Source organism: Tamandua tetradactyla, chromosome 22 (genome assembly GCF_023851605.1).
Source record: "Tamandua tetradactyla isolate mTamTet1 chromosome 22, mTamTet1.pri, whole genome shotgun sequence".
Lineage (NCBI taxonomy): Eukaryota > Metazoa > Chordata > Mammalia > Pilosa > Myrmecophagidae > Tamandua > Tamandua tetradactyla.
Window position 1 is genome coordinate 21,070,739 of NC_135348.1, and position 24,278 is coordinate 21,095,016.

The 24,278-nt window shown below is 38.8% G+C and overlaps 1 protein-coding gene across 3 annotated transcripts in view; it reads left to right on the top strand.

The window, feature by feature from the left end:
• TTC29 (tetratricopeptide repeat domain 29) overlaps positions 1–24,278 on the top strand; it is a 266,829-nt gene that overhangs the window by 43,886 nt on the left and 198,665 nt on the right. For all 3 annotated transcript variants that reach the window (XM_077139877.1, XM_077139875.1, XM_077139876.1), the window contains exons 4-5: positions 2,738–2,961; positions 8,185–8,370. In XM_077139877.1, the coding sequence (XP_076995992.1) occupies positions 2,738–2,961; positions 8,185–8,370 (410 nt within the window). The remainder of the gene's footprint in view (positions 1–2,737; positions 2,962–8,184; positions 8,371–24,278) is intronic.

Below are 24,278 nucleotides of genomic sequence, written 5' to 3' on the forward strand. Positions count from 1 at the left end.
AAATAGTTTTTTTAGTATACCACAAGTAGCTTTTTCAAAGGGGATTTATTAGGTCACAAGTTTACAGTCCATAGGCCATAAAAATGTTGAAAATTAGGGCACCAACCCTAGGATACCTTCACTGAAGAAAGGTCTGGGGTTCCTCTGTCAAATGGAAGGCACTTGGTGACTTCTGCAGGCCCTTCTCTCCTGGGTTGGTTTCAAAATGGCTCTCTCGGCTCCAGTGAGTCTTCTGGCTTGTCCTGGGGTGTTTTCCTTCTGAGCTCTCCATCTTTGTTAGCTTTCTGAAGGATAAAGACCCACCTTGAGTGGGCAAGGTCACATCTCCATGGAAACAACTTAACCAAAACGTCCCACCCAACAATAGGTCTTCCTCCACAAGATTGGATTACAAGAACACAGCTTCTCTGGGGGTAACATGACGGTTTCAAACCAGCACAGTATCTTCGTCTTGATGCCTTAATCTTGGCATATTCATGGCTTTAGAACGGTAAACTGTAAATTAATAAATCCTCAATTATAAAAGCTAACCCATTTCTGGTATATTGCATTCTGGCAGCTTTAGTAAACGGAAACTAGCAGACCGCACAGCAGTCTTTAGCACACATCCCCTTGCTGTGGCCAGGTGACACTGTGGCAGACAAACCAGCTCTGTTGTTCCAGTGCCTTTTGTGTCACACTTGGAGCACACTGGAAAATTATAACACTACTCCATACCATTCAAGGGCTAAGGGAAAGTATAGGGACTGGTTCTGATGCTCCTCTAGGAGAAATCCATGCAGTGACTTCTGCTCCCTTCCCATGCCTTGAGTCAAGGTAGGAGAAAAAGGAGCTAATTACTGATAACCATCCCACTTTGAAGAATCCCAGATGGGAAGCAGGACACAAATGTTTCCTACTCCTAAATCCCATTGAATTTCAAATGGTATGGACTCTTGCTCTACTCCCTGATGATCTTTTGGGATTTGACTGGGGTGAAGGGGAGAGAAGCCATGGCCCTTCACAGCATATTACTGCCTCCAGCTTCATATTCTCTTCCTCTCTGGATTGGACAGCAGGAACAAACAAAAACCTCTCATTTTCTCTTCCTTATTTCAAGTAATTTTGATTTCATGCTAATTGCTGATTTTTGACCTTGTGATCTGGAATGTGGTTTCTTCTTCTATGGACAATGCCTAGAGCAATAGGTGCTGTTTGAATGGCTTCCAAATGGGGGAAGGTGGCAGCTCAGCCAGGATGCTCCTTCTAGACTACCTTTCTTAAAATGCAGTCTCATCAGGTCATTCCCCTGACTAAGACTCTTCTATGACTCTACATTACTTCTAGCTCTGAGTCCAGATTTTATACTGTTGCTATTTAAGTCTCTTTCCTGATCTGGGCTCTGCCTTTTTCTTCAAAATACCTGTCTCAGCACTCCCCACCTCGCCGCACCCTGTGTGGTATGTTCTATACCTAAACTACTCCACTGTATGAGAAATTCTTAGAAAATGGCAGTGGAGCATTTCTTTGGTTTTGTTTTGTTTCTTCATTTGTTCATTTCATCTCTAGATGATTCTAATGCATAGTGAGGGGTTGAGAACCAGTAATACAGGGCTTCCCATTTCCCAGAGTATTTTCATATACCTAATTTCATTTGGTTCTTAAAAGGGATCCTGTAAGGTAAGTAAAGCAATTGTTAATATACACATTACCCTTGAGAACATCTGGCATTCAGTGAAGTTAGGTAAAATTGGGCTTGAATTTGAGTGTTCTAAATTGAGTGCTGTTTTTGCTTCACACGAACTTTTTACCATTAGTAGGATCACATCATGTCATTTGATAATTGCCTCCTGTTTTGTAAACAAAGAGTGTAATTAGCATAATGCTCTATCATTTGGCATTTGATCACTCTTTTAGTGGAATGATAGTCACCCTCCAGCTTTATCCCATAACCCTGTTTATTTCCTATGCAGCAGTTTTCATCACCTGAAATTATTTGTCTACAATTTATTTAATTATTTTTAACTTAATGTATTTATTGGTGTGTTCTCCCATTAGCATGCAAACTTCACATGGGCATTGAATTTATTTGGTCCAGAACAGTGCCTGGAAATTAGTAGGAAGCTCAATAACTATTTGTTGATTTAATGAATGGAATATTCATTTTTCACGCTTTATCTCTTTGCATATGATTTATTAATGAATTAGAAGTGAATGATAAATCTAACAAATCATTAACTCAATCCTAACAGAAAATTAAAATATATTTAGTAATAGATTTTGATAAATATTTTCTCAATGAATGAATGAATGAATACATCTCTGTAGCATACAGTGAAATCACTCACCACTCAATACTGAGAGTATATTGTATTGATACTAAATGACATGTTTTATTTCTCCTTGCTTATTGGCCTTTTTTGAGGGCCAAAGTGGCTGGTGTATCAAGCATTTGGGGATGTTGTCAGTCAACTAGGTTATTTGACCTTATCAAACAGAGCTCAGCACTGGAACTGATATATTTATAATGCGATTTCATTAAAGTTACTGTATTTAGATAGCTCCTGGCATCTTTCATTAAGCTGGCATTGTTCAATTATAAGTATTAGAGACAAAGATCTTTTGAGAGCGTTCAGTGCTTCCATCGAGGGGGAAAAATGTCTTTTGCCATTCAACCTTTAATTATTAGAGGATAAAAACACTGCACGGATTTGAAGGATTAAAATCAAGCTTTGAGTGTTCTGATTCTTATTCCCAGCTACAGGAACTCGTACAAGAAAAACATCTGTGTGGACATGCTGCGAGAGGGTTTTCATAAGTCCTTTACTGAGCTCTTCGCGCTGATGAAGCAGTGGGAGGCCCTGAGGGAGGCGGCGAGAGTCAGATCAGTCTTCTGGCAGCAGAGGCCCCTGGAAGAGCAGCCTGATAAGCTGGATTGCTTCTACCATCACCTGACCAGGGCTGAGATTGCTGAAAGGAATGGTGAGTGGAGGGATGGTGGGCAGCGAGCGCCCGAGGGAACATTCCAAATGGTTTCAGGGATGAATCTGAAACATGAAGGCAATTTAGCATGACTCGTTCAACCTAGTCAACTAGGCTTCTCTGTGGAATTAGGATAGGAGATTACAAGGCTGCCCAGGCACGGGGGCTCCTGGTGATGTCATTCTAAGCCAGGACAGGCAGGGCATAGCACCGAACAACAGCTCCAGAACTTTCCAATATGTCAAAATCTTTCGTATCCTTAGTTATAGTTTTCTGAAAGTTTTTCTTCATATGTTATCTGAATATTGTCTTAAAATGAAGAGATACTTTCAAAGAGTGCTATAACTTGATGATTACACTGAATTTCTAGCATTTACCTAATGGGCTTTGAAGGTTTTGTCAGGAAATCCCACAGATTTGATTGGAGAGTTTCTATCACTGAACCGTGAAAAGATATGAATAGTCTGCAATTCACCATTGTAAGTGAAATTGTTAATTATGTGTTTTCCATGTCACCATTGTAATAAATTTCTTTTGTTGTGTTCTAAAACATCCAGAAAGTCAATGTAAGCTTCAAGTGCTGATGAAAATATTGTAACTGCTGGTATAATTATATTGGTATCTCCACTACATATTAGGAATTGGTCATTTTATATAAGCAAGGAAAGAAAGAAAATCTTAGAATTTGGCATATAAATTTGGTGTCCTAATTATTTTTTCTTCAACTTTTTATATGAAATACCAAAGACCTTTAAAAGAGGCCCTCAGTCCCCAACATGATAATGTCTATATTTCATTCCAGGTCTTTCTTTCGAAAATAGAGTATTAGGTATGTTTTTGTTACTCCACGTTGTGATAAGGAAAGTTGCTGGGGACTTGGAAACAGCATTAGAGGGACAGCAGAAGCTTTTTAGCCTTTGTAGTGGGGCTAATACATATTCCCAATATGTCATGACCGTATTTAGAAGTATGAGATAATTGGAAACCTAAACAACAAAACAGGTGAACTGGTGTGTTAGTGTGTGCATTGGGAGAAGAAAGGAGAGGAGATTATTTGTATTATGTAAAGTAATCAACTGCAGGATTCAGTTTAAAAACGGAGTCTTTTGGTAAATTTTAAAATGTGATTTCTGCATAAATTCTCAAGAAATGAACTATTTTAAAATCCATTGTAAAATATTTACATTCTGGTATCAGCCCCAAATTCTGAAATGATATTTATGCTGAAAGTAGAATTAGTCAAAATAAAATTTGCCCTTTGGTCATTTTCAAGTAGAATTTTGTCATATCCACTAAGTGTGTTAAATAGAGGCTTTCATTTAAGTAGCTTAAATATGAGTCATATATATCATTTGTCATAAGTGCCATAAATATGAACCAACTTGTCATAAACCATTTTGTTATTATATACTTAAAGTGTTGAATAGTGCATTTTAAGGTAGAAAAACATTTTAATTTATAATATTTTATATAAAATAAAATGTTTCCCCAATTCCAAAAGCACTAGCAAAGTACAAACTTTTTAGTAGCTGAAGTCTTGCATACATGATATAAGTAATGAAAGGAAATATTCTCTTCACTAAATGTTTTATCATATTCACAGTAACTAAAGTTACTTTTGTTAAATGGGGCAAAATTGCTTTGCTCAGAATAACTTTTCTGTAGGATTTTTTGTGTCATGCAAAATGCTGTGGCTTTTCCTCTTTGAAGTATAAAAATTTAAATTATTGAAAAGATACTATTGGAAATACTTCAGCTGAAGGACATTAAACATTTTTGTATGGTCTTTTAAAAATTATTATTATAGCCATTGGTCATGGTTAAGGACAGGTGTCAACCTGGCCAAGTTGTGGTACCTGCTTATCTGATTGGGCAGGTGCTGGCCTGTCTGTTGCAATGAGGACATTTCATAGGATTAGGTCATGATCTCGTCAGCTACATCCACAGCTGATTCCATTAGTAATCAGCCAAAGGGGAGTGTCTTCTGCAATTACTGATGCTAAATCTAATCAAGGGAAGCCTTTTAAGGAGGACTCAGAGGAGACAGGTTCCATTCCTGCTTTGGCTGGTGAGCCTCTCCTGTGGAGTTCATCCAGGCCATCCATCAGAGTCATCGGCTTCACAGCCTGCCTATGGATTTTGGACTCTGCGTTCCTACGGTCACGTGAGACACTTTTATAAATTTTACATTTGCAAGTGTTCCCTATTGATTCTGTTTCTCTAGAGAACCCTAACTAATACACCATTTAATTTTTTTCACATTTAACATATGAACTTTATTGGGAAAAAAATGCAAATTGAATTAGGAATATCCCAGAAAATGGAGGCAAATGAATGAATGAATACATAGACTTCATAACTAATCTTGAATTAATGTTAAATCTTAAAACCTATACATATATGGTTTACTCTAGAATATAGAGATCTGTTCCTAGTTTTTCAAGACTCCATCCCATATGGTCATGGGGCCTGAGACAATTATCCTGAAATATATCTGAGAATTCTCATTGCTTCTCATTGAAAAGACCATCACTCCAAGGTCATAATGCAGTTCATTTAATCAAAGTATGGCATTAACAATAGTCATCTAAGCTCACTTCTGTCTCTTGAGACATACAGAGCAGTAACCCAGAGTTATTTAAAGCACTTTACAGAACATCTCTTGCTCTTTTATAGCAAAGAACTGTTTAAAGTAAGCCAGTCATTTGGTTTTTTATTATTTTCCATCTTTTACAGTGGGAAAAAGGAAGGGACATTCTTTGTCCCTCACAAGTATGCTTATTTATTTATTTCCCACTGTGAATCATCTCTGTACTACCTGTAGCATTATGATTAGGGTCTGGAGCCCCAGGAGGCTGGGGAAGAGATGACAATAAGGGCAATGGGTAAGTGAATCAATAGATACTTCAGTTATTTATTCTGGACTTTAAATTATTGTCAAAAGTTGAGCAGCAGTTTTTTTTTTCCAGTACCATTTGTTTAAGATACCCAAAGTATGTTCTACTTAAGCATAATTCCACAAGATATTTATAGGTTTTATGCAAAACAAAGCAGAAATGGCTGTGAAAAAAATTGGGAAACAACAGGTGAATTAACCTTGAAGTTAAACAGACTGGTTTACTGCAGGACTTAGCAGAGACTTTAACATGTTGATGTAAATTGTGGTTACTGAAAGTGAAAAATTAGTAAGAACATTTCCAAATTGTATTTGATCAGAGTCTCCTTTTTAGGAAGCATAATAAGGAATTAGTCTAAATAATAACTCCCAAATAAAATCCATTTTCATCTTCTGAATATACCTGCTGACAATACAAGAAAGTGGTCTGAAGGCATGGAGAAAACTTCCTAAAATGTAAAGTGTACAGACAATATATAGAGAGCTAGATTATCTAAAGTTTCAAAACTTGAATACATTTCTTTTTACTTAATACACTGAAAAATGCTCCATATTTCCATAGAAAAATTCCATGTTTGACAAGTAGCTTTTAAATATAGAATCTTGACAGCTTATATAACTCATTCTAAACAAACAAAAAAACCATTTGGGTATATTTTTCTATTAAGGTTTAAATACTGGAAGACATAAAAATTATTTCAGGACCACACACATTTTTTTAAAGCTCTTTATATAAGGTCTTTTTAAATTAATGGAGGATATGAAATCTTTTATTTCCAGGCTTTTAAAAATAATAACTCTCTAATCAGTAAATGTGACAAAGAATGTAAAATATTTCAAAACAGACTTTACTGCTCAATTTATAATAGGAAATTCAGGATGGAAAGATTAAACACTGGGAGAAGTTAATTTGGAGGTGAGAGCATTAATTTTAAAAAATAACTCAGGTTACTCTTGTTTTAAACCTAAGCTTTTCCTATACTGAATACACTTAAAAAAAAAAAACAGCTCTCTAAAATCCCTATTTCCTTCAGAAATAGAAAACAGTTGTTTCCTGCTTTATTTTCTAAGTACAACATTTATTTTGAATAAATTTTAATTTACCTTTGAATTATGAAAAAATATATGTAAAGGAATGGCATTGATTTTAGAAATTTACTTTTGAAACATTAGAGTGACTTATATACAGTCCTTGGAAGCTACATTCTTTTTTGTTATTATTAACCTGTATTTCATTTTTCTGAGCTGTTTGGTTTTAATCTTATAAAGTACTAGTAGGCAGTATGTAAATATTTTTCCCAACTGTAACCTTTCAGGAATATGCAGGTTGACTCTTCTGGTCATAGTGAACAATTGATATCATGGAATTCTAACAGAAAATGATTGTTATTAAAAATCCTTGGGAGGGGAACCCAGAGGTCACTGCATATTCACATCTATGTCTTCAGCATGAATGCAGAAAGACCTAAAGATTTTATTAATCTATTCATATTCACTATTAGAGTGGGGTTTGCAGGACTGAGGCACAATTTACTATCACAGACATTTTTGTTCACATTTACAAGAGTGTGGTTTACAAGATTTATTCGCACTATATTAATGCACTTTATTATGGTCATGTACTTTAGGGGAAAATGCCCCTTTAGAAAAAAATGTACAAAGGATTTAAATAATAAACTAACAACTGTCTGGGTGAGACAGATGACTAGGAATTATACATTTGCAACAGAATGAAATAAAAGCACAGAAAATCCCACTGTTCCTTAACATGGCTGGAAATTTATCTGATCGCCGTTTCTTATATAATCAACCCCATGATTTGGTTTTTCTTTCTGCGTGGTAGTTCTTCGGTACATCCATTTCCTTTCTGTTTTTCCATATACATCATCTTTTTGCCATGGTTAAGAAACATTGTTATCTCTCTGTAATCCGTAAATACTTTTCAGACCGCTACAGGGACAAGTATCTGATAATACCACATATTAGTTTCTTCCCCTGAAAACCTGAGCACATTTCTAATTTAGTTACTATCCCGCCCTCTGCCTTATGTAAAGTCTAGAGTTTTAACCTGAGAGGATGTCAATTTCTAACACATTTTAAGTTTGGAAAAAATATATGTGGCTTTAGTCATCTGAATATCCTGCATTGCCATTATTTTCGTAGTTAAAAATACATTAATTTAATTTTGCATTTAGATGAGATCTTTAAAACATATAATCATATTCTTAATGAAAAAGAAGTGTCACCATCTATTGGTTTGCCCTTTGAAGAGATGGACCATGAGGCATTTTTCTAACGCAGTTTATGATGCTTTTCTCTTTCTGAAGAATACTTTGAAGATGTCTATAATCACTTGTACGCCCTGGCCTGCTACTTCGATAATGCTGAAGACAAATGGGTGCGGAATCACTTTTACCAGCGCTGCTTTACCGTTGCACAGCGGATTCACGCGGACGGCGGCAGAAAAGCGGCGGAAGCGCAGGCGCACCTGGGCCTTCTGTGCGAGGAGGACGGTGAGTGGGCGCACCGGTCGGTGAGTGGGCGCACCGGGCGAGCATCTGAGACCAGGCAGCCGGGAAAGCAGGTCGAGGGAAATGCTTTAGGCTTCAGTACAGGAATGCACAAGACTGAGGCCAAAAGGCAAAGAAATATGACTTGCGGAGTCCACTTCTGTGCCCCTTGGGGTCTTATCTCCCCCTCCCGAGCGCCCAGCCCAGAGCGCGCAGCTCCCCCCCCCCCGCATGCACCCTTGGGGTCCCAGGCTGCCCCTTTTTAATTTTTTTCCCACCACTTTCTGCCCGTTTTCATTTGAATTCTCATTTTTGAAATTGTCTGGAAAAGGAAAGCACCCCGTGATTTTCCTGGTGCTGACGACGGCTGTCAAAAAACTAAAAATGATTTCATTAATTTGGACACCACCCCTCGTGACTTTACATTAATTTCAGAAAGAAATGTCCCTTCCAATGTAACTTTATATATAATAACGTTATCTTATGGTAAGCCTAAACCTGAAACTACAAAAAAATTTGTTAAAAATCGGTGGTGGGTTTTTTGTGTGGTGGTTTAAAAAGGATGACATACGGGAATTCAAGAATAAAATTACCTTTGGAAGGACAGTGGATGGGTAATATGCAAAGGAAATGTATGGGAAAGTGAAAATATTTTGGCATAGATAATGCTGTTCCTTACCTGAAAGAAAACTGCCTAATTTTCCACAAATTTACTGTCTTTGACAACAAATAAATTTTGAAATATCTATTATTTGTGCATAACGCTGTATAGAGCTTTGAAAAATAAAAAAATAAAGGTGCTTCAGGAAATTGCAATTGATGAGATTGTAACTCAATATGACAGGGGCTAGAATGTGGTCAGGGGACTAGCTTATAACATAGATGCAGGGAATGCCAGAAAAATTCAAACTGAGACACTACTCGGACTAGACTCGAGGAAAGTACCATGGCATCAGTAAGGATTGGCGGGGGGTTTGGAAGATGGGTGAATTTGGGCAGGGATATATTCTGTGTGAGGGAACAACATAAACTAAGTTAAAATTAGGAAAACTGATAGGAGGAAGAAACTTTTAAAAGAAGAGTGTGTATTTCTGAGCAATGATGGGAAATAAACTCAGGGTTTAGGACATATGTCCCTACGCATGCGGGGTAAGGAAAGGCGTGTAATATGTGTGACTGTGATGCACCCTTTGGGAGGAGAGAAAAGAAGACGGGAAGGTGGTTAGGAAGCTGCTATGCTAACTTAGCTCTGAAGTAGCAATTACAAGGTATTTAAGTGAATGTATTTAAGCATGCCCATTGCACTACTGTTTATAATTTTTCAAAACAGGGATTGTTTAAATATATTAACCAATAACCGTGCAACAGAGTTCTGAACAGTCATGAAATTACATAGTAGAGCAAAATTCATTAATTCACTCATCAAATATTTATTCAGAACCTGTTAAGTGTCAAGGGATGAAACGTAAATAAGCAGACAAAAATCCCTGACCTAATGGAACTTACATTCTACTGGGAAAAAATTGGCTTTAGCAATAAAGAGTTATATAATAATAATATTAAGCAGTGATAAATCAGTGCTATGATGAAAAATAAAGTAGGGCAAGGGGATAGACAGTCATTGCTGCTTTACATAAGGCATTCAGGGGAGGCCAGCTAGGAGGTAATATTAAGCAGAGACATGAATGAAGTGAGGGAGTGAGCCTTGTGAAAATCTTTAGGAAGATGGTCCCAGAGAGAGGCCAACCTGGTAAGTGCAAAGGCCCTGAGGCAAGTATATGGTGAGGGTGTTCAAGGAGCTGCAGAAAGGCCAGTGTTGCTGGAGCTCAGTGATCAGGGTAAGAAGTGGAAGGAAGATTAGCCAGAAGCCTTAGGCTGTATCACTTTACTCTAAGGTGAGGACTTTAGAATTTATAAATGGCATAGGCAACCCCTAATATTTATTGATTTGAGAAGTTGCTCAGGAAACATTATTTAGTGGAAAAGCAAACTAAAAGTGATTTGTAAAATAAGATTGTATTTTGTCCATACCATACACCAAGGTATTAACAGCGATTATTTCTGAGTATGGGGGTTATAGGTGATTGATCATAAAATTATGCACTGAAAACATATTAGTTACTATAATTTGAGAAATTATTTAAATTATTAATGATCATGGCTATTAAAACTTTAGCCCATTGTTGAAGAAGATTTTATAACTATGTAGCTTTATCTGTGATTGTGTGATTGTGAAAACCTTGTGTCTGATGCTCCTTTTATCCAGTGTGTTGGCAGATGAGTGAAAAATAAGGAAAACGAAATAGATAAATAATAAAGGGGGATAAGGGATAAACAAATTGATAGATTGAAATACTATTGGTCATTAAGAGGGAGGGGTAAGGAGTATGGGATGTACGAGTTTTTTCTTTTTTTTTTTTCTGGAGTGATACAAATGTTCTAAAAATGATTGTGGTGATGAATACACAACTATGTTATAATGTAAACCATTGATTGTTCACTGTGTATGGGCTGTACGTGTGTGAAGATTTCTCAAAATCTTTTTTTAAAAAAGAATAAATGAGGAACATCAGGAAAATGTGACTAGGGTGGAGTAGGGACTCACCTGGCCCTAGGGCTCCCCCTGAGGTGGCCTTGATGTATCTCTTTCACAGCTGATCTTATTGGTCCAAGTGAGCCACAGATGGCACCACAGCAGCATCTAGGCTGCAGCTGCTTTCTGAGCAGGTGGCAGCATCCCGGTTTCAGGGATGCCCATTCAGGTTGGAACAGGAAATCAGCCAGCAGACAGCAACATGGGGCAAGTTGTCAGGGTCCAACCAAGCAGGCTGCAGTCCAGGGCTCAGTACCCTCAGGGCAGTGTCAAACAAATCAGGAACGTGGGTCAAAGTCGTAATCACAGGGACAAGGCACATGGTTGCAGTTAGGGGCAGTGCTCAGTCCAGCAGGTATATACATGATGAGAACCTCACCTAGAGTCCCCCTGGCCAGAGTCTACCATAGCTGTCAGTTTTCAAGTCCCTACTGCTGCTGTATACAATGTGGCCTGGATCCCATTGGCTCAAGGGTTGGCAGTCTCATTCGTTGGGTCAGACCTATACTGTAGTTACAGGCATGGAGCAGTCATGTATTGACAAATACTTGCAGCAAATCAGTGGCTGTATCTTCTTTCAGAATTGCACATCTCATCTGTAAGGATCTTACAGTGCATGTAGGACAAATGGGCAAGGAGCCCTCACACCAAGTTTGAGTGTTAGAGAAAGCTCTCAGACACAGGATCAGTAGGAGAGGGCCCCATTCATTCTAGGCCAGCACATAAAGGTCTAGTGAGGCCAAACATCAGACTCTGGGAGACTCTGAATTTTTAAGAGACATGATTAAGGATTCAGTAGGTCCTGCCTGGTACAATCCAGGGCCAGGTTATCATATAGCAAGGTCATGTGACACAACCTTAATACCAGTCCTTTGCTGCAAGCTCAATATTAGTGGTTGGGTACAGTGCCAGCCCCTTCCCTGATGTAATCATGGGGCTGACATACAAACCTTATACTTGCACAGTTTACCACAGCAGCACTTGAGGAAACACCAGCACCCTCTGTTCTTGCCTCTTCTCCACCCCCCGTGATTTAGTGACTGGGTCAGTCATTGCGTTTGACCAGATAATGGACTTAAGCACTGAGACTAGCTTGTTTTCATGAGGTTTGCAGGCCAATCTCTTTACTGGGAGGCTAGCCTGGAGGGAGCAGCCTTTAGAAAGTTAACCCTGAAGTTTAGACCAATCTTTTATCCCACTCCCCCAATTCCAATGGGTGGCTTCTAAGTATCATTTCCTGCTCTGTCAGTAGCTCATTCCGTTTCAGTGCAGAAGGGCTTTGGGTTTAGTTACTGACTTAGCTGTAGGTGACCAGTAGGATGATTAGGAATAGAAGTTGGGTGACAACCCTAGGGCACTGATAATGTTCCCTGAAGGACAGCTAAGTAAGACCACTATAAGCACAGTTTACGAAGTTCACATTTTCCAGTTCGGAAGACCAGTATCTGTGACTTCGGTGCAGATGTTGAGTACAGGCTAACCAGGATCTACAGCATTGATCTCAAGTTTGTCCAATGATTGGGGAACCCCTGAAGGAAGGAAGAAACAGCTGCTCTGGTTGGCTTGTTCACGTCAGAGCCTAGAATTTGTTAACGGTTGGTTTTGTGCACAGATACTAGGTGGTATGTCTCAGTGGATTTTTACAGGAAGCCAGAAGGCACTGGGAGCAGCGTGGTGTTCTTTTGAGGTTCTGGACTGGCTATCAGCTCTCTCCTGAAGTATCCAGTAATGGAAGCAAGATCCAGCAGCAGATTCGTGGAAGGGGCCAACACTGGAAGTGATAGTCCCCATTACCATCTTAATCTCATAGAGAAGAGTTACAATTTGGGGCCACTCATTCCTGTTTTGCAGGATTGTCTCCCTTCCCTAATAGTTCCTTCCTACATTCCTTAGTGATCGTGGTGAAGTGGCTCCCTATTTCCCCTTGCACCACCCTTTTGAGTGTGTGTGTGTGTGTATGATATTATAACTTCAGCTTCTCAGTCAAGTGTCCACCTCATCCTGGGTAATGCCAACCAAGATCATACCCATATTAAAAAAAAAAGAATTCTATCGCTGACAGTCTTATCTCCCACTCAGTATTTAGCAGTGACGAACAGTGTGGCTGACCACACTGTTCAAGTAAACTCTTCCTAGTCCAAGGTAGATCTTCAGTCTACTTCCAGTCTCCTGACTTATTCCCAGAAGGCCCTGATATGTGCCTGGATAGGTGCCCAGTTTGCTGCAACAACTGTATGCAACAAGGGTAAATTGGTAAGCAGTATATAGTAGGTCTGCTGGAACAATGCTGCTTTGAAAGAACTCCTAAAAGCTGGCTCAGTCACAGATGTGCTGATGAACAATTGTCCTTTCATTGGGTACTGTATGATTAGAGATGTACTAGCCACTATCCTGGCATGATCAGGGGCCAAGACCCAATAACAATATGAGGTAGCAGAGCCTGGACACAAGCTCTGTCCTGGCAGCTCAGCATTCATGAGTTGATGGAGCAAGCTCCCTCCCTAGCATGACCAGGGAGCAGAGGTCCATGCCTTGTGGTTGTAGCCAAAGAATAAGACATCCAAATAGCAAGATATTCCACCTAGGCATTCATAATTGATGGAATGCCAACATTTCCCTTGTCAGGATTCAGGGGCTGGGGTCAATGCCTTGAATAGGGCACGATTGATTGCCTTTAGGCGCTAAGCTCAACTGCTTTCCTTGGTTTTTGTGTTTGTTTATTAAATGATCATTTATCAAAATATTTTGCTTTGTAGTTCTTAACTAGCTGGACATCTTGCTGCACCACCACTGATGTCATCTTTGGTGTCATGAGGGTAATGGCTGCCAACACTACAGCCTTCAGACAGGGCAGTCACCTAAACCTCTTAAATCGTTCCAGAGCATTCTCTGGCCAAAGATCAGGACCACATCTATGGGGCAATGTTGAGGGTCTCTTCAAAAGTGATCTTTCCATAGTGTTTAATGTTTTTCTGCTTCTTTCTGTCTCTGAGTGGCTCAAGGGCTTTGGTGATTAGAAGATCAAATGTACCACTCAATCTAGGTCTGTCATATTGAATGGTCAGTTTCATCCTCATCCTTAGAGCTTTTCTATCACCAATTCCCTTGGTGATATCATCCTTGACCTTTTTTGGAAACAAACTCAAAGGGCCAATCTTGGGGACCAGGGCAGATGTGGCACCAACCTCTCCACCATGCACCTCAGGTTCATGATTATAGTCTTGCTGGAGTCAAACTTGGGTGTCATGGCAGAGGCAGCTGGGGTCATATGAACCTGAACATGGGGCAACTGAAGAAAGTTGCACCTTGACACCTCCTAGCCAAAATGTTTCCATGCAGTTTGCAAGAATTTGTCCTCTTTTCCAGAAGGTTAATCTGCAGAGGATCTGTCCTTCCGATATAACACTTATCTAACCCTATCTAACCTTTATCTCTTAAAGTTTAAGTTTTTGTCTAAGGAGTGCTATTAGCATAAAGAGGCTCTGGACAAGATTATGGCCCAGTGATTCTGTCCTTTAAGAACTAGAACAAAGAGAGGACTGTGAGCAAGATTACAAGCTTCCAAAGATGCTCCACCCCCAAAGGCTGCTTCCAAGAACTGATCTAAATTAATGAGGGCATTGAATCTCTGTCCTAGAAGAACATCTCCTAGACACTGGAATTGAATGAGGGGCTACTCATACCACTACCTCCCACACAAGTATAGATGGAAGCAGGGGATTCTGCCAGCACCATGTGATCAGTGAGCAGAGCCCAGGGCAGGCTGCCCACTATGCTTGCATGAAAATACTAGGACTAAATAGATCCCACCTCATTGAAGGATATAGGATATGCAGGGGAAACAAAGCATTATTCAGAAGGCTCACAGCCTGAAAAAATGATTATTTTGGAAAAATGCTATCTTCAGAAAGATGCAGGTAGACGTTATGTAACCCAAAGAATAATATTAGATGAATTGAGAAGGAATGCCAGATAAATTAAAGAAGGTTTTCCATAAAATGTATTGGTAGAATTAAAATATAGATTAGAGTAAGAAAAGAGGAGAACTGGCACTGTGGAAGATTGGATCAGTGATATTAAGGACAAGTTTGAAATGTTTTCCCAAAATATAAGGGGCAAAGACTAAGAAATGAAAACTATGAGAAAAAATGATAAATACAGAAGTTGGAAACAGATGTAAAATCTGAGAATCATAACTATTCTTGCATGAATACATAAAATATAATATTTCTGAAAGAATACATAATAATTGGAAATGAGGCAACAATCAAAGACACATTTTAAGGAAGCTTCTTGATCATAAAAACAAAAATCTGCAAATGCAAATTGAAATGGCCCTTGGTGTTCCAATCAAAATTAATAAAGAGAGATTCTTAGCTAGATAAGTCCTTGGGATTTTTTTTGAATGACACAAATAAAGATTGCCTGCGTTGGAACAAAAATTAAACAAAGCAATTGTGTTCTTTGCAAGAATAAATGCCACAAGGTAAAAAGAAGCAATGTCTACAGAGTTTGGGAGGTGGAAAGGGGGAAAAAAGTGGGAAGCTATAAAAGCTCAGAATTGAAAGTGGGCCATTGAGTAAATTCTAGTTCCTGGAGCAATAGGAAAATATTCTTAGATTATTCAGGATTCAGAAAGTATACCACGAATGAAGTTTCTGTGTATACTGTATTCTACAGTGCAAGAAGAGATAAATCAAAATTGAGAACCCAGGAAGGGAGATCTCCTGATATAAATGAACAAATGTTAAATATTGAAACTGAGTACACAGAAAGTTAAATCTTCAAAAAAGTTTCAAAAATTTTGGAAATAAAAGATACAGAGCATAAAAATTAAGTGTGATTTTAATTTTCTCTTTACGATTTTCCATATTTACCAAACATTTTTCAGTATTGTTGACTAAGTTCTGCAGTTGAAATCAAATTTTATGAGAAACATTTCAAAATGAATGATTAAAACATGGAAAATATTAGTAAATGTTTATTCAGTCTTGGATGGGAAAGACTTTCAAAGCATAAAAAAGGAATAAATCATGGAGGGAAATGATGGGATTTATGGAGTGATAAATATATCCTCTTCTTACTCCAAGTTTATAACCAATTTGGAACAGACCTGAAATTCAGATCATAATTGTTAAGGCTTTTTGGGAAACAGACTTCATTTCTGTTTAAACCTACTATCCCCCATAATTAATCTTAACCACCTTATTACTGACCAAATCCTTCAAAGCCTACTCCCTTGAGTTCAGCAGTGGGGAAAGGGCACGCTTCTTCAGGACCAGCCCAGCGGGAATGAGAATCCCAGATTTCACCACACGTCTGTCATTCATTGTCCCTCAAGGAGAAGTGAAGCAGGAAGGAGAGTGGAAGCCATGTCATGGAAACATGAAATTAGAGAATAGAATTTTCTCTACAAGAAACAAAAATTGAGAGATTTGAAACATAGCATTTTTAATTGGTTATAAAAGACTTCCTACAGATAATTAAAAGATAAACTCTGGGAAATATTTTAAACAAATTTGATAATGGATTCGTATTACATAAAGAGCATTTATAGATTGGTGAGAAAACCACTAAGTCACCAATAGAAAAATGAGTAAAGGGATTGAGAAGACAATTCAAGGAAATGAAATTCAACTGACTGATACACATAGGGGAAAAAGAAAGAGCCAATATTGATAATAGAAAAGTACAAAATGAGAGCACAAAAGAGATGCCACTTTTCATCTGCAATTTTATTTCATAAATGTTTATTATGCTCCTACCATGTGTCAGGCACTGGGTTAGATGCTGGGAATATGTGGTTGAAAGAGATATTTATGGTCCCTTGATTCAGTGACTTACATTTTAATGGAAGAGACAAGCCAGTATTCTTGGTACTTATTTTGTGGGTGATCTGTGCTCATAGGATATGTACAATATGCATCAGCCTCAAATGTGGAGGAGGCAAAACTGTCTCATTTGTTTAAAATTGCATTCAGTGCTTGTGATATTTTGGTATGTTAAGCATGTTTCTTATATTTCTTGTGATTGAATAAATTAGCCTGACCTTTCTTAGCAAACAATTTGAGAATATGTAATAAGAGCTTTAAAAATGCCCACACCCTCTAATCCTGCTATTCTACCTTTAGGAAATAATCAGACATAGAGGCAAGGATTTACATAAGGACATCTGTATCAGTATTCTTTGTAATAGTAAAAACTTGGAAACAACACAAATGTCTTACAATAGGGGAATAGTTCCTTAATTATGTAATTAATTGCATAGTGTAATTAGGTAATATTGCATGATGGAGTCTTATCCAGCCATTCAAAATACTGCTTTTCAATAATTACAAGAATAAGAGCTACCTTTTATTGAATGCTATGTGTCAGAGCAGATGAAAATAATAATTCTGGCCAATACGAAGTCACTTGTAGGCTGAGCATGCAGTAGTCGATGTGAGTTCTCCAGGCTTACCCTCTTTTTTGCCATGGCAATCATGGATGCCTTAAGTTGAGATAGGAGAAGCTGCAAGATAGAAACAAACTGCATCCCTGAATAACTGTCTGAAGACAGCTGCCCTAGGAGGGCTCCCAATCCTCAGCAGACATCATAGGGGCAAGAAAGTCCTTTGTTTAAGCCCCTGGATTTCAGGGTCGATTTACTACCACAGTGTGGCTTCATTTAACTTTGACTAGTACAATCTCCCACTCTTAGAAGCTGATAATGTGAATAAAGGGTTTCAGGAGTTTTCTTAATGGTTTGAGCGCTTTCTTTGAAATTTTCACAAAATGCTTTAAAGCCTCCCCTTGTGCTTACCTAATATTTTTGTACTTCACTGAAAACTTCTATTTTCACATTTTCAAAGAAACACACAAATCCCTCAATTTACTAATGTAACTTAGTCTTCCAAAAATTCCATGTGTATCTATTTACTATGGGAAAAATGGATGCATTTTACTCTTGGCATTGTGTATTTCTGTGGTGTTCAGATTTGGCAGACATGCAGTATACTTATGATCTAAAAAATAAAAATAGGTCATTTTGTAAAGCTAGCTGACTCTGTCACACGTCTATCCAGAGTCCTACATTGCTTCAGGATGCCATGATTATTATCACTGAAGACTGAACTTGGGAGGAAATAGTGGAGTCCATGACTGACCCAGCTTCCAAGAATTTCCATCTGGAGCAGAGACTCAGTACTTGATTATGGATCTTGGAATTGGCATTCTGCTACTCAGAACTTGAGTTCTCTGATTCAATCCTGGACTCTTACTTCCCTTCACTCAATTCTGGTAGAAACTGTCCTCTGGTTACTTCAGTAACCTAATGTGGAAGAAGACCCAACCAACTAAAATCACATTGGAGAAAAGACATTAAAGGGAGGGCCCAGAAATTGTATATTCACCGATGAACACCGAATATAGACACATCAGGAACTAAATCCCAAACAAAGGTGTTGAACTGATTTAACAGATTTCTTTCACAGAAACCAGGGGTATCTGATCTGCTACCCCCAGTTCCACTTAAAACACCTTACCAGCTATGATAGCTTGAAGGTGTTATATACCCCAGAAAAAAACATGTTATTTTAATCCATTCCTATGGGTACAGACCTTTTGTGGGTGGGACCTTTTGGTTGGGTTATTCAAATGAGATGTAACCCACTTAATTCAGGGTGGGTCTTGACCCTCTTATTAGAATCAGAGATGAAACCCAGAGAGCTCAGAGAAACCTCTGAGAAGCTGAGAGACAAAGATATACCCATAGAAGCTGAAAGAGGAAGCCCCTGAAGGCAGAAGCTGAAAGCAATGAAACGTCGGAGAGAAGGAGCAGCAGATGCCAGTCATGAGCCTTCCCATGAGCAAGAGGTGGCCCAGAGGCCAGCAGCCTTTCTTCAGAGAAGGTACCATCCTGGTGATACATTAATTTGGACATTTTTGTGGCCTTACAACTATAAATTGGTAAGCTAATGAATCCCCATTGAGAAAAGCCAACCCATTTCTGGTATATTGCTGTGCTGGTTTGAATTTGTTATATACCCAGAAAAGCTGTGTTCTTTTAATCTTAATCCAATCTTGTTGGGGGCAGATCTGTTGTGGGTGGGATGTTTTGATTAGGTTGTTTTCATGGAGATGCAACCCACCCAATTGTGTTTGAGACCCTTTGATTAATTGGAGCTGTGACCCCATCCATTCAAGGTGGGTCTTAATTCATTTATTGGAGTCCTTAAAAGAGCTCATAGAGAGACAGAGGGCTGAGAGCTGATACAGAGAGCAGACACTTAGACACAGGTACTTGGAGATGCAACAGAAATACCCTGGATGCTAAGCAAGAACTCACAGAAATAACCAAAACCTGGAAAGAGCCGAAACAGAGGTCAAAGAGATGAAACCAAGAGACACAGATGTTTGGAGATCCTAAGCTAAGAGATGAAACCCAATTTGCCCAGAGAAGCTAAGTGAGGTCCCCAGACAGCATGGAGGGCCACTTGAATCAGAAGCTGAGAGCAGTGGAACCCAGGAGCAAAGGACCAGCAGTTGTTGGCCACATGCCTTCCCAGCTGACAGAGATGTCCTAGATGCTAGCTGCCTTTCCTCTAGAAGTAACCTCTACTTAATGCCTTAATTTGTACATGTTCACAGCCTTTGATTGTAACTTATAACTTAATAAACCCCTTATAAAAGCCAATCCATTTCTGGTATATTGCATTCTGGCAGCTTTAGCAAACGAGAACACCAGGCAATAATCTATAGAGCTAGAAACATCTAACCCCCTGTGGACATTCTCCAAATAGGATTCCATTTTTAGAGAACAGCTTTAGATAAGTTTGTTACCCCTGCTTTTCTACCGTGTGCACACAGGCCCTCATCCTCAGATTGTACCACCCTGTTGATCTACTTGGAGAAATATCTGGTGGCCTCCAGCCATGCCAGTATCTGCCCAGACTGGGAAATGACCAAAACACCCTATACCCTTGCTTACTACCTAAGGCCATGAGCTTCTACAGCCTTCTGTTTTATCTCCCAGCTGCCCCAGCATTAGGGCCTTGATGCTACATTGATGGTAGAAATTCTCAACCTTTTTCTCTTGGCCACAAATATGGTTGTTTGCATTGACTTAAACGACACACTCTTTATGATAATACTGAGATTTAAACAACCCTTTTCCCCCTAAAAGCAGAGTAATTAAACAATGCCACCAACTGTGGGCTATGGTAAAAGCAGAATAGGCTGAGGGCTATGTGCTGCCTGCTACAGTCTTTGTCTCCCATCTAAAAAGCACATTAGAATTCAAGTGAGCCAGAGTAACAGTATTGGAAGGTATAATGACAAACCAATGCTGTATGTGAAAAAATAAACCATTCAGAAACTTTAATCATTTATAAATATTCATTTACAACCCATTTCAGGATTAATCAGAGCACATATCTGGGCCTCAACACAACCATTAAGAACTACTGGTTCAGGGTACAGTTTCCGACTCTGTTCTATCCATCCAGGAATTAAACAAATATACTCCCCAAACCCTTATTCATTATTACCATCGTCCACCCAATTTTTTTTCCTTTGCACTTTGCCCTTTGTATCTCTCTATGCATATCCCACGTTCCTCAGCCAGACTTTCAGATGTCATTCACCATTGGAACCCTCTTCACTGCTCCCTTAGTATTTTAAGGCGGCTTCCAGACTTAACCATGTGAGCTGAGTTCCATTCTCATTGATCTGGAGAAACAAGGCCAAAATGTATAAACTGAAGAACTTTCTGTTCCTGATAGCAAAGCCCGTTGCTTCTAACAGCTTTCCAGCAGCTGATTCCAGCCCACAAAGCCCAAGCTTTGTGTGAAGGGAATGTCATTTTCTCTGTTTAGCATCTGCACTTTAAGCCAGGTGAAGTCATAATCATAGTTGTCATTCTCTCAACTGAAGGCAGTGATGTGCCTCAGGCCTGCCTCCAGACGCACCCTGATTTGTCTGCCCTGTCCCCCCTCTGCTTTCACCTGAGATTTGCGACGGGCTTGGCTCTGTGGTTCCCGTTATTTCTTTGCCCTTGTATCCAGTTGCAGTCTCCTGTGGAGGAGTCGCGGGCCTGCCCCTGCTTTGCCTTTGCTTCTGCAGTGTCAGTGCTGACAGCTTTTGGTGACTGCATGGCCAAGACAGGACAACCCTGAATGCATTGATGGCACAGCTTGTTTCTCATTTGAGAGAACTTTTTCAATCATATTCGGTACAGTGTTAGTGATTTTTCTTAAGTTAACAAAAGATTGTTGTTTCAGAAAAATATATAGCAATGGTGGAGTAGTGTGACTAGACATATAAAGAATGTAATGTCTCTTCATTTAAATTCTGACAAATAAAACAACTATGGTTGGTGATGATAAGTAAATATTGTCTAAAAAACATACCAGGGAATTTTTTAAAAACCCTTTAATGTCCCATATAAATAATATTTTTCCTAGAGTTTGGCTTTTTATGCCTTCTTCTATTTCCCACTTACAAATATGACCTCATTTGGGAAAATGTTATTCTTCAGCATTCAAAGTGAAGTAGATTACCTAAGCATTGAGCTCTCAGATTCTATAAAAAAAAAAGGTTTAAGTTAACAATAATTCAACACCATCCGAGACACCACATCAAAATTGATAGAAATCTCATTGTAATTTCTTATGTGTCATGGAGCAAAGTTTGCCAGTTTATCAGGAAAACGGTCTTAATAACTAAAATAAATGCAAAGGCTGTATCAGTTTTTAGTATGGCATTTTATTTTCTCCTGCACTTTATTAAAAATTAATAGAGATGTAAGCGCTGTTGATAGGATTTAAAACCCGTCAAATACACAAAATCTCAACAGGGGCAGCTCTGAGAAGGGCTCTGATGATGTGGAATCGTGGCAGAGTTGTTTTGCGTCATATACCCTTTGTCCCTCTTAGAAATTGTTTCCCTTGTGCATGTGCTATTAAGTGGAGAGGGGAGAGCTCACTTAATTTTAATAATTTCACTGAACTACAAAGTATTAAAAGGGACAAAAGAGTTTTACAATAAGTAAGTGATATTCGTAAACATGAAAGAACTATTGTAGACCCAATCACATTATGGATGATGTAGAAAAGTGTGTGGGTATGGGTGGGGGAACAAAATTATTCACTGCATAGATTGAGTGGTCTTAGATAACAAAGGAAGCTAAAATCCCCAGGAATATTAGAAATATGAGAAAAAATGTTTTAAATAAAAATGTAAAATGGATATCTGTAAATTCATACGCAGTGTTTAAATTAGTAGTTGCTAGAAGTAGAATGACTGTCTTCGTTGTGATAATCTTAACGAGGCATGTGGGCATCAGGCTAGAGATGAAGTACAGAGCAGTGGAAAGAATACTGGATCGGGCAGTGAACTGAGGTCCTCATTTGACACTACCATTTGCCAATTAACTATGTGAATTTGTTTATTTAATCATTCCAGATTTAGGTTTCCTCGTATCTAAAACCAAGGAGTCAGAGCAAATGCTGTCTCCTTAGTTTACCTCCAGCTCTGATTTCTATGGCCACTCAAATGGTATTGAAAGAGCAGCCATTAAAAACTCTGTGTGTCAGCTTGTTATTAGGGAGAGAAAATATCAGCTTCTGGAAGACGGAGATTGAACCTAATATTAACCTCTTTGTGCCTCTCTTCATTATTGAAAAAAAGTCAATGATAGTTCTTCAGAGGATTGTTTTGAGGCTAAATGAGATAAGTGAGGTGCCTGGCGCTCTGCTTTGCACATAGGCAGTTCATAAATGTTTTCCCTTTTCACTTCCTTATCTCACTCTCAGGGTGTGCGTGTAGCTTGAAGTAGTGCTGGCATAGTTCCAGAGGAGAATTTCCCATGCGGGTGTAACTCAGTGTCAAGTCTACAAGCAGCAAGCCAATGAATTCCCATTTACAACTCGGGAATGTCCTCAGAGAGGCCAGCGTAGGAAGTGGGAACAAACAGAAACTTGCTGATGAAACTGCTCAACTCCTCCCACTCTCTCCCACTTTCCCTTGGCATCTTTCTCCATCACATCTCATTCTTCGTTTTAACACCTGTCTTTTTACCTCAGCCCCTCATCTTCTGCTCCACTGATTACGCTCTCCAGGTTGTCCCTATAAATCTACACAGCAAGTGCAAACCTAGCACAAGGCAATTTAAGAAAACTTAAAAAAATAGTTTTCTCTGGGCTTGTATCTTTTATGTAAATGCCAGAACTTCTGACTCCACTTTTGTTCAAGATTTTCTTATCCCTTCATTCAAAACATTAAGCAAAAATGGACATAAGAGGCTTTGATTCCATTGTAACTTCATTATTTTCTTTCCAAGTGATAAGAACGTGTGCAATAAGTACTCGGATCATATTTCTTTGACTCAGGAGTCTCAAGACTTTTTTGTTTTCCTTTTTTTTCGCATGGGCAGGCACCGGGAATCGAGCCTGAGTCTCTGGCATGGCAGGCGAGAACTCTGCCACTGAGCCACCATCACACCACCCTTGTTTTCTTTTTTAACTATTTTATTGTGTAATATAACATATATAAAAAGCAAAGAAATTAAAAGCAATACTTTTCAAAACACTCTTCAATAAGTAGTTACAGGACAGATCCCAGACTTTGTCATGGGCTGACATACGATCCTCTCAAAATTTTCCTTCTAGCTGATCCAGAATATAGGAGGCTAGAAGGAATTAATATTTTTTTATCATCACAATCAACTTTTTTTCCTTTTTTGTGAAAAATGACATATACAAAACAGCAATAAATTTCAAAGTACAGCACAATTAGTTGTAGAACAGATTTCAGAGTTTGCCATGGGTTACAATGCCACAATTTTAGCTTTTTACTTCTAGCTACTCTAAGATACTAGAGACTAAAAATGATATCAATTTAATGATTCAGCAATCATATTCATTTGTTAAATCCTATCTTCTCTGTATAACTCCACCATCACCTTTGATCTTTCTATCCCTCTCTTTAGGGGTATTTGGACTATGCCCATTCTAACTTTTTCATATTGGAAGGGTCTGTCAGTAATATAGGGTAGGGAGATGGAACTAACTAATGTTCTGGAGAGGCTGGGCCTTCTAGGTTTCAGGACTTGTCTGGGTCAGGGTCTCATCTGGAGGTTGTAGGTTTCTAGAAAGTTACTCCAGTGCATGGAACCCTTGTGGAATCTTGTATATTGCCCTAGGTGCTCTTTAGGATTGAGCCTGAAGACTTCCTGTTTGTCCCTGTTGCTCCACTAGGATGTTAAGCTACTATGTGCGAATGAGGTAAGATTTTGAAGAGTGGTAACTCGATGGGGACTAGAAGGGAAGAATTGCTTTCC